Source organism: Poecilia reticulata, chromosome 6 (genome assembly GCF_904066995.2).
Source record: "Poecilia reticulata chromosome 6, P_reticulata-male-v2, whole genome shotgun sequence".
NCBI lineage: Eukaryota > Metazoa > Chordata > Actinopteri > Cyprinodontiformes > Poeciliidae > Poecilia > Poecilia reticulata.
Window position 1 is genome coordinate 27,378,690 of NC_088835.1, and position 11,110 is coordinate 27,389,799.

At 37.5% G+C, this 11,110-nt stretch overlaps 2 protein-coding genes across 2 annotated transcripts; both read right to left on the bottom strand.

Annotated features, from left to right (window-relative positions):
• Window positions 1-151: 151 nt before the first annotated feature.
• On the bottom strand, window positions 152-2,013 carry LOC103466370 (GTPase IMAP family member 2-like). The gene is made up of 2 exons (XM_008411885.3): window positions 1,799-2,013; window positions 152-939 (listed from the first exon to the last, which is right to left on the bottom strand). Exons 1-2 carry the CDS (start codon window positions 1,824-1,826, stop codon window positions 236-238), a joined length of 732 nt encoding a protein of 243 aa, XP_008410107.2. The 5' UTR covers window positions 1,827-2,013; the 3' UTR covers window positions 152-235.
• A 7,259-nt stretch (window positions 2,014-9,272) lies between these two features.
• LOC145551870 (GTPase IMAP family member 2-like) lies at window positions 9,273-11,110 on the bottom strand. Its single transcript, XM_081607541.1, has 2 exons — window positions 11,045-11,110; window positions 9,273-10,108 (listed from the first exon to the last, which is right to left on the bottom strand). The coding sequence occupies exons 1-2, from the start codon at window positions 11,070-11,072 to the stop codon at window positions 9,405-9,407; spliced, it is 732 nt and encodes a 243-aa protein (XP_081463667.1). The 5' UTR covers window positions 11,073-11,110; the 3' UTR covers window positions 9,273-9,404.

Consider the following 11,110-nt stretch of genomic DNA (forward strand, 5'->3'; position numbering starts at 1 on the left):
TGGGAGCAGATTTTTTGAGTCCCAAAAGGAAAAATATATTTTTCTGTTGAATCTTCATAATAAAGATGACATCAAAAATCTTATTCTTTTAAGAAAGAAAGAATCAAATAGATATTTTATTATTTTTAAACCCAGCCAATTACAACAAATGTTTGGATTGTAACTGATAATGATAATTTTATTCACATTGACATTTTCCATGAAACTCTCTTCCTCCGGTAACTTTTTACTTCATCTATTCGTTTCTCAACCGACTATAGATGTTGCTCAATATCCAGCAGCACAGAAAGGAAACTCCAAGTTTCAGTCTCCAGTCTGACCACCATGACTGAGCCCATCTACAGTAAGAGAACAGAGAAATCTGCCTCTGATAATAACAACGTCCTCCGTCTGAGAGTGAATCTATTTTATCCAGCAGATCCTGGACCTGCTTCCTGTTTTCCATCTGCTTGTTGTTGAACACATGATACATCCCACTGCAGCTCTGCACTAATTTCTGAAAGTTTTTATCTTCATTTACAAACTGATCAACATTAATGCCTGTTTGTTCCAGTCGGTCTGTGTGGGTGAACAGGATCATGGTGAACTTGGAAACCTCTGGACCCAGAATCTCCTGCAGCATCTCCAGTCCTGACTCTTTCTGTTCAGTGAATCTTCCCAACTTGATGGTGAGCAGAAAAACATGAGGACCAGGAGAGCTCAGCTCCACAGCTCTCTGGATCTCAGCTTTCACTTCTTCTGGAGGAAGAACAGAGCTGGAGAGTCCAGGCGTGTCCACCACTGAGACTCTACGAGAGAAAACTTCTCCTTCTGCCTTCTTGCTGCTCCGAGTCAGCAGCTTGAGACCGTCTTCAGAGTTAAACTCCTTATTTCTCAGGATGGTGTTTCCTGCTGAGCTCTTCCCGACTCTTTCCTGACCCACCAGCACCAGCCTGAGGTCTGAAAACAACACAGCAGTTCAGGAGTTAGCAGAGCAACATTTACATCAGACATATTCCCACTATCTATTGCCAAGAAAGATTAATTTTTAAATTTTTTTCATTATTGCAATAAACACAATTATATGTTGTGATAAAATTTAACATATCCTCCATTCCTGCCCACATATAGAGCACTGACTTATGTTTAACTGAAGCTGTTGGTTCCAAAGAAAAACTCAACTTTCCAGACATCCTTTGGACAAGAGAAACTTTTGTAATTGTGTTTTTATATAAACTTACTTGCAAAAAGTTACTTGTCCATTGCTAATTGTATTTCTTCTCAAAACTTGTAATAACTGTACTCATAACTTCTTTATCTCACACTCTGCTCGCGTTTGGAAACACTTTTTGGCACAGACGCCTGGCAACCTCTCAGCCAATAGAATGAAAGTGTTGTACTGGACACGTTTGTTTCTTTCTAGCAGGTGTGTCTGTGTGGCTGGTATTAATTGAAGCAACCTGCGCCACCCACTGGATGTAGGGAGAAACAACGGCGACAACTTTCTGCTCCGCAATGTGCAAGCAGTAAATTGGACCTTTGAACACTTTTAAAATGTGTTTGTCCAATTATTTGTTTTCAAAAGTATAATTAATTTATTCATTAATTCAGTTACTTATTCGAGTCATGAATCTTTGATTTTTCATGGATGTCATTTAAAGCATCCAAATAAAAAACTGCAAAAGTAACTGCAACTTCTTGAGTTTAAGTCCACCTATAAAAATGAAACATTTTTTAACAAAATAAATTGTGTTGTGAGTCATTATGACATTATAGATTTCCATTTTATCATAATGTATCAATCATGAATTTTTCTTACCAGCTGAACCATGGCTGGTCGTTTTCATTGTCCTCTCACAGGCAGTTGATCTGTGATGAACTGTGGCTGTTGATTTGTTGGTAGTAAAAACTTTTGCTTTTCAATTCCTGCTGTTTTGTAGTCTGGTTCCAGTCTCCTCCCCTTGAATCTGTCTGCCAGTCACTGTCATAACCATGCAGCTTTGAAGAACACTCTCCTGATGGAAATAATAACTATATGTTCCAACAAACACCTGCATCAAATAATGGCTCAATAGAGACATAAAAAGAACATTGACATGGTGAAAAGGTTGTTACTATAACTACCTTGTTTACATTTTAAACAAATGGAATGAAAAACGGTGAATCCAGATCTGACCTTTCTTTATCTTAATGCACCTCATAAAAGACAGCAGAGAATTAAAGGTTAGAGTCCCAGTTGACGGTGTTTCAACTAAAGTCCTAAAGGGTTAGAGTCCCAGTTAAACAGCATTTTAACTAAAGTTCTAAAGGAATAGAAAGGGGGTACGGGATGGAGTCCCCCACATTATTGGAAAGGGGTGTGGGTTGAAGCAAGAAATTTAATGTTTTTAAATGTTTATTCAATGTTACATGACTCTGTTTTTGTGTTTAATGATGTAAAGCACCTTGAAATGCTTTGCTGCTGAAATGACGCCTGTCGGGGTGCGAGGCCTCAGCCAACTATTTCCCTCCTACCCCCACCCCTCGTGTTGTTGTGTAATGGATGGCTGTACTGGAATTGCAATTTTGTTGTCTTTCTGACAATGACAATAAAATTATTCTGATTCTGATGTGCTATACAAATAAAATTAGATTTTGATTTTAATCAGCTTTATTGATTAAAATCAATAATGCTGCACTGCAGCTCTGCAATTCCTAAAAGTTAAACAAGCGACAAAAACTGAACTAATCCCCTTCTTTGTTCGTAAAACGTGGAGATATTTATAACAGTCATCAAACTACGGCTCATAAAGCATATTTAAAATAAAAATATTGACCAATATAAGAGAAATTCATCCTGTGTGTCTCTGTGTTTCCCTGGAACAGGAACACGATCGTTAAGTTTTGTAACGGAATGACCGTGAGTGACTGAAGAACTGACTTTAATAAAGAGAAAGGCAGAGGAGCAGAACCACAACAGAAGCTGGACAGAACCAGAACAAGAACAGGACCTGAACAGAACCAGAACAGGACCTGAACAGAACCAGAACTAGAACAGAACCTGGACAGAACCTAAACCTCCAGCCTCCAACCTCATGATCTCTGCAAATCAACGCTTCGCTTCAGGAGCATGAAAAACCTTGAGGAGGTTCTGACCCAAACGGTCCAGCTGGGATTCGGGTCATGTCTGTGATCATCAGGAAACTGATGATGAAACTAAAACTCAAAACGTCACAGAATCGTTTACATTCATCTGTTTTCACTAAATGGAGCTTTAAATTATTAATGATCATAATCTGATTGTTAACCAGACTGAAGGAATTTATAATTAATAAATCAAAATGTTCATTTACTGAAAACTCATGATTAAATCTGCTGTAAAGCAGTTTCTAATGTCTCATGTTTCCTCCAGCAGGGGGCGTGGCAGAGCCGTGTAATAAAGCAAACTGAGCTTAATTAATATGAAAATGAAATGTATTGATTATTGATTAGGTCAGATTTGTAACAGGATGTCACCAGGTCATGTGGTGTATTATTTTGACAACATCTAATCAGGAGACTCAGCCACCCCAGCTCCACCTTGGAGAACGGCTCTGCCTCTTTGCTCTGCTGTCATCAGTGCTTCTCTCACTAGGCTTGGATCATTATTTGCTCTGTGAGAGAATTTTAAAAAAGTGAATAATATCTGCCTCATTAAACATAAAGTACATGTTTATGTGAGATGAACTGATTCCAGACTCAATAAAGATGGGAAGAAAAAAACAAAAAGGTAAATATGAATGTGGGGGAAGAAAATCTAAATTAGTGTTTGAGTGCGTCTGGATGAAAAATGCATTGTATAAACATCATAAGTGTACTGATCATGTTTTGCCTCATAATTCATGTACTGGATAAGACATTATTGCACCAAACAACTTCTACATTTCCTCTATATTTATAAAGAGTAACAGAACAAATATTTTGTCTTTAATTTTGTGCCAGGCTGCACAGTGGAGTAGTTGGTAGAGCTGTTGCCTTGCAGCAAGAAGGTTCTGGGTTTGATTCCCAGCCCCAGTCTTTCTGCATGGAGTTTGCATGTTCTCCCTGTGCATGCTTGGGTTTTCTCTGGGTACTCCGGTTTCCTCCCACAGTCCAAAAACATGACTGTCAGGTTAATTGGCCTCTCCAAATTGCCCCTAGGTGTGAGTGTGTGTGTGCATGGTTGTGTTGCCCTGTGACAGACTGGCGACCTGTCCAGGGTGACCCCGCCTCTCGCCCGGCACGCTAGCTGGAGATGGACACCAGCAACCCTCCTGACCCCACTGAGGGACAAGGGTGAAAGAAAATGGATGGATGGATTTTGTGCCACATTCCACTCAGATAGCAGACAGACACCCAGCACCAGCTGCACGTCCTCCACATATAATCCATCTGCCTCATTCTCCATCCTCTCCAGCTGGTATTGGAGTTCCGTTTCTGACCCTGAACAGATAAACGGGTCACAGACCTTTAAAGATACTGAAACCAGACTTCCACATTTTGGACGTCCCAGAATTATGATTGTCCCTGTTGTGTAAATTTTCCTTTAACAAGGAGTGAGGAAAAACTGTTTCAAAAACCCAAAGAACCAGAGAAAGAATATATTAATCAGTATTTATTCGAAGGGTCTAGTACTTAAAGAGCCTCTAGTACGGTAATATTTCATAACAAATAAATCTAGCTGGCGTGCCTTTCTGAAGGTTGGCGTGAGAAACCTGATTTAATTTCTGTTTAAGAGTGTCGGTTCAGTAACTGGAAAATATTTTTGTTAAGGAAGTGGCTTTAAAAAAACAGCAGCTCATCGTAAAAGTATGATGATTAACTAGTTTGTAAAATTGCTCAACCGAACAGCGTACTGTAAAAACCTGGTCAGTCTGAACTCTCCCAGCACAGGAATTCAAACTGGCAGTAAATGAAAGCAGATGTCAACTCTTCACAATATTCAAGTGTCACAGTAAACGCAGTGTAAAATATTCAGAGGCCTCATAAACGAGGCACTGAGAGATGCAAACAACGCCTTTTCATGGCATAGTCACGCAAACATGGTTAAAGGGCCTGATCACAAATCACCAGGGGTTTCAATGACACACAACATATCAAATAAAATACATATCAGTCTCCTTTAGCTGCTAACAAATATTTTCTGTAACATTATGAATCTGGAGTACTGATGAGTTTAAATTTGTTCTAATGTCTCACTCTGCTACACAGAATTGATTTTGTCATTGCAGACAGACGGAGCATAAAGAGGATTTAAAATATTTAAATTGCTGTTTAGAAATTAAGATAACTTTCTCTGCACTTGAAAATGTAACACCTGGATCCTTTATTATGACGCTGCTAACAAAGTGTCAGATGCCTTCATGTTTGAATAATTTGGCTGCAATATTGGGAATAGTTTCCAGTTTGCTGTTATTAGTTATGTGGACTCAATAAGATGTAAGAAGGAGAGCAGCAATAAACACAGCTGTAATATTTTACCGTTTAGTTTGATTCAGTTTATTTATGCAGCACATATTATTAAAGGGACAATATTATGTATTTCCATTCTGCAGTACAATCAAGTAACTATGTTACCTTCAGTTGTTATAAAAATGACTTAAAAGAAATTTGACTTTGTGATTTAATGCCTTGAAATTGGGCCTCTGTCTCTTTAAAAACATGGCTCCTCTATTAACCCTTGAAAACTTTTTTTTAACCAGTGTTTCACTGAGAAGTAGCTCCTATAATGAGCTCAGCAGGTGTGCAGTTATACCAGGTGTTTGCTAATTGATTCTGGCTAGTCTGAAGGAGCTGAGTGAGGGAGTCACAAGGGAGTGATGATCTGTGAGGTAGAAGGTCAGATTTATGTTGCACCAAGATCTAGAAAAACTCATCCATGTGTTTATCTTCAGTCGCATTGATTACTGCAGCAGCATCTTCACAGGTCTGCATAAAAAATCAATCAGATCCAGAAGCTGCTGCTGGTTTTCTGACGACTAAAACCAGGATGTTAGAGAACATCACCCAGATCTACAGTCCTTCCACTAGTTCCATGTAGCTCAGAGAATAGACTTTAAAATATTGTTGTTAGTTTATAAATCACAGAACAGTTTAGCATCACAATATATTAAAGATCTGCTGTTGTCACAGCAACCTTCCAGACCCCTCGGGTCTTCTGGTTCTGGTTCTGCTCTGCATCCCCAGAACCAGAACCAAACATTTAGAAGCAGCCTTCAGCTTCTAGCACCACAAATCTGGAGCAAACATCCAGAAAACTGCAAAACAGTCAAAACACTGAGTTCAAAATCTAGACTAAAACCCCAGCTGTTTAGAGTTGCTTTTGAAACATAATCAATGAAACATTGATCAACATTCTGATGTGTATTGATGATTTTAGCTGCACTTTACAAAATGCAATATTTGTTACTGGTTTCTCAATCGCTGGCTGTATGATGTTTTTATATTTTTATGATCTAAAGCACTTGAAACTGTCTTGTTGCTGAAATGTTCTACACACAAATAAACTTGATTAACTTTACTGTGACACGAAAAACCTTCATTGTTTAATAGTTTGCCTCAAAATTATTGTGTTTGTGTTTTGTTTGTTCTGTACTGCTTTCAAGCTCAGTCAGTTAAACTCCCTCTTCTAGATTTCAGCTAATAAATCTGCAATGACACAATGTTAGTGACAATGATGATCGTAACAGGAAGGTTGGTATCTAAATCAAGTTTTGTGAGAACAGCTGTAAGCCTTTAGTGTTTACTGTCCTCTGGATAAAATGTCATAACAAATCTAGCAGACATTCCTTTCTGGAGGTTGACATAAGAATCTTGTGTTCATTTTCTGTTTAATAATGTCAGGTGTGTCCATTTAAAAATAAACCATCAGTAACAGGAATAGGTTTTTTAACTGAAAGTAAAACAAAAGCTAATTATAACATGAGAACTAGTTTGTAAAACTTCGTAAGCCTGCAAAAGAAACCTGGTCTCATCAGAACAGTACAGGGATTCAGATCCATTGGAGCTAAAATGAAAGATTATATAAATTCTTCATAATATTTGAGAGGGAAACTAAACTTAGTGAAATATTCAGTGGAGGAAACATAATTAAGGCATTTGAGCTCACAGAGATGTAAATAAAGCTACTTCTTGACATAGATATGAATATGACAACAGGGCCTGGCCACAATTTATTCAGAGGTTCTAATGACACAAAATAATATATATATTTTTTAACTGTGTATACTTCCATCTTCTGAGTTAATGGGGAGTAAAAACACATGTCAGCCTCATGTAGCTGCTGACTAACCAACCAGAACAGGTTTTCTGTAACATCTATGCTGTATTATAATATGATTCTTGATTCCTTCAATTGAATTTGTCTGCCAGTACAGTCACTATCAGAACCATGCAGAATGTTTTAAGGGAAAATTATTCCTAAATCTTTCAAAAACCACACAGCATTACCAGTTCACATATAACAGAAAGTTAGAATTACTTTATCAAAAATATACCATAATTGGGCTTTCATGATTTCAGGCAAAATTTAAACTATCCCATTCCAAGGGTTAAGTGAAAAAAATAAAAAATAAAATAAATCCTGAGCCTGAAACGGTGTGGTGGTGGTGATAAGAATTAAATCACAAAATATTGTTGCACTGCGAAGCTGTAACTGAATGGTTAAACAGCACCACCTGCCGACGCCGCCTTGCAACTGCATTTTATAATAAACGACAATGGGGACACGTAATGTCAGCTCTTAAAACAAAACATTATTTAAAGAGTAAATTACAGTCAATATTTTGAAAGATTCCAATATTTTTTAATAACATTTTTTTTTAGAAGTCTGTGTCTGAAAGATGGAAAGCCTCTCAGTTTCCCTGCTGTAACGCCTCAGCCTTATTTTCTTTCTGCAGAAGTGTGAAAATTATGTTTTATTTTATTGCAATAAGAAATGATTCCAGTGGTTTCTCTCAGCTCTTCTTTTAGTAGCAAATAAAAATCGGATCAAGAAATGGTCAGGTTTTAAAATCTAAAATAAGTTACATGTTTTTGTCTGATCAAAGAAACCAAACATCTGGTTAGGAGTTTTAATTAATACAGATGATTTAAGTTAGATCTCCCTTCATGGAGATGAAAACAATCCCTGCTGTTATAGATTTCTCTTTATTGTTGTTATATAAACTGAGGGCATCAACACAAATATCAATACGTTTCATTAAATTCACATATTGACTTCTTTTTAGTGAAATAATTGTACTAAATTTATCTACAGTGCTGAGGTATCCTATTTGATTATTGCAGCTTTTAGGCAAGTTACCATTTGGTTGGTCAGCATTACACCATGCATAGCTCCAATCTACTCAGCACCTGCACAACAAAGATGACAACATGCTATTAGTTTATCAATGAGCTTGTGGAAGTCAGCAGAAAGAGACAAAAAATAGGACGCACTGCAGGAAAAATAAACATTTAATCACAAATGCTCATAAATGTACGCACTTAGTCATTTTGATAATAGGCTAAAATAGCTAATATAAGCACTTAAAGCCTTTGTTGCCTTCATTATAAACCTTAAGGCTGTTAGTTGTTTTTTTTTTTCTTTGATAAAACATCAAAACTTGTAATGACTGAACAGAATCATGGTGTACTTGGAAACTTCTGAACGCAGACAGAATTGTTATTCTGGTCCAAAGTGGCTCTTTCAGCATTTTGGTCTGCTGACCCCTGAGTTTCTCAGGAGAAGGTCTAGCAAGCTAGACGATCGTGAGGGAGTAATCCTCCGGCGGAGAGGTGGCAGCTCCTTAAATCAGCTCTGCTCCAGGCCGCTCACAGCAGGGAGCCAATGGGAGAGACGCTTTCATAAACCCAGATCCTGACACTTATAATCTGTCTGCAAATGTCTATTCATTTAATCTCGTATTTTTCTGTAATAAAACATAGTTTTAATCACATCTCTAAGATCTAAATTTAATTAACTAGTAAATCAAAATATGTTCAATAATTTTTCAAGATTTTATATTAAAAACATTTCAACGTTATTAGTTTTAGTCTAAATAAATAACTCCTTAATTGTTGAAAAACAAATATCTGACTAGTTGTTTTATTATTTTAAGAAGTAAATGCAGCTTTTTCATATTTCACCCTCCTTTATGGAGATGAAGTCGTCTGAAGTTATGTTATGTAAATTCCTCCAAACTGGGTCATTAGATGAGAAGATGTTTAGCTTCTTATTGTATTATCTTAAAGTAGCCCTGATCTCCTTGGTCAGTTTGCTTGATGACCCAGTCCCTGTTGCAATAAACCAGAAAGAATCAAATAATTGTTTTATTATTTTTAAACCCAGCAAATTACAACAAATGTTTGGATTGTAACTGATAATGATCATTTTATTCACATTGACATTTTCCATAAAACTTTCTTCCTCCGGTAATTTTTTACTTCATCTATTCGTTTCTCAACCGACTATAGATGTTGCTCAATATCCAGCAGCACAGAAAGGAAACTCCAAGTTTCAGTCTCCAGTCTGACCACCATGACTGAGCCCATCTACAGTAAGAGAACAGAGAAATCTGCCTCTGATAATAACAACGTCCTCCGTCTGAGAGTGAATCTATTTTATCCAGCAGATCCTGGACCTGCTTCCTGTTTTCCATCTGCTTGTTGTTGAACACATGATACATCCCACTGCAGCTCTGCACTAATTTCTGAAAGTTTTTATCTTCTTGTACAAACTGATTAACATTAATGCCTGTTTGTTCCAGTCGGTCTGTGTGGGTGAACAGGATCATGGTGAACTTGGAAACCTCTGGACCCAGAATCTCCTGCAGCATCTCCAGTCCTGACTCTTTCTGTTCAGTGAATCTTCCCAACTTGATGGTGAGCAGAAAAACATGAGGACCAGGAGAGCTCAGCTCCACAGCTCTCTGGATCTCAGCTTTCACTTCTTCTGGAGGAAGAACAGAGCTGGAGAGTCCAGGCGTGTCCACCACTGAGACTCTACGAGAGAAAACTTCTCCTTCTGCCTTCTTGCTGCTCCGAGTCAGCAGCTTGAGACCGTCTTCAGAGTTAAACTCCTTATTTCTCAGGATGGTGTTTCCTGCTGAGCTCTTCCCGACTCTTTCCTGACCCACCAGCACCAGCCTGAGGTCTGAAAACAACACAGCAGTTCAGGAGTTAGCAGAGCAACATTTACATCAGACATATTCCCACTATCTATTGCCAAGAAAGATTAATTTTTAAATTTTTTTCATTATTGCAATAAACACAATTATATGTTGTGATAAAATTTAACATATCCTCCATTCCTGCCCACATATAGAGCACTGACTTATGTTTAACTGAAACTGTTGGTTCCAAAGAAAAACTCAACTTTACAGACATCCTTTGGACAAGAGAAACTTTTGTCATTGTGTTTTTGATATAAACTTACTTACATAAAGTTACTTGTCCATTACTAATTGTTAACAGTACAGTTCATTCCACGGCTTTGAAGCTGCTATATGGGGACATTTTTTCTGTCATGATCCAAAAGACAAATTTTCAGTCTGAAAACAGGACTTCAAGTCTTTCTTCTCAAAACTTGTAATAACTGTACTCACACACTCTGCTTGCTTTTGGAAACACCTTTAGGCACAGTCGCCTAGCAACCTCTCAGCCAATAGAATGAAAGTGTTGTACTGGGTGCGTTTGTTTCCTTCTAGCAGGTGTGTCTGTATGGCTATTATTAATTGTAGCAATGTGCGCCACCCACTGGATGTAGGGAGAAACAACGGCGACAACTTTCTGCTCCGCAATGTGCAAGCAGTAAATTGGACTTTGAACACTTTTAAAATGTGTTTGTCCAATTATTTGTTTCAAAGTATAATTAATATTCATTAATCAGTTACTTATTGAGTAATGAATATTAGATTTTCATGGATGTCATTTAAAGCCCAAATAGAAAACTGCAAAAATAACTGCAACTTCTTGAGTTTAAGTCCACCTATAAAATGAAACATTTTGTAACAAATTAATTGTGTTGTGAGTCATTATGACATTATAGATTTCCATTTTATCATAATGTATCAATCATGAATTTTCTTACCAGCTGAACCATGGCTGGTCGTTTTCATTGTCCTCTTGCAGGCAGTTGATCTGGATGAACTGTGGC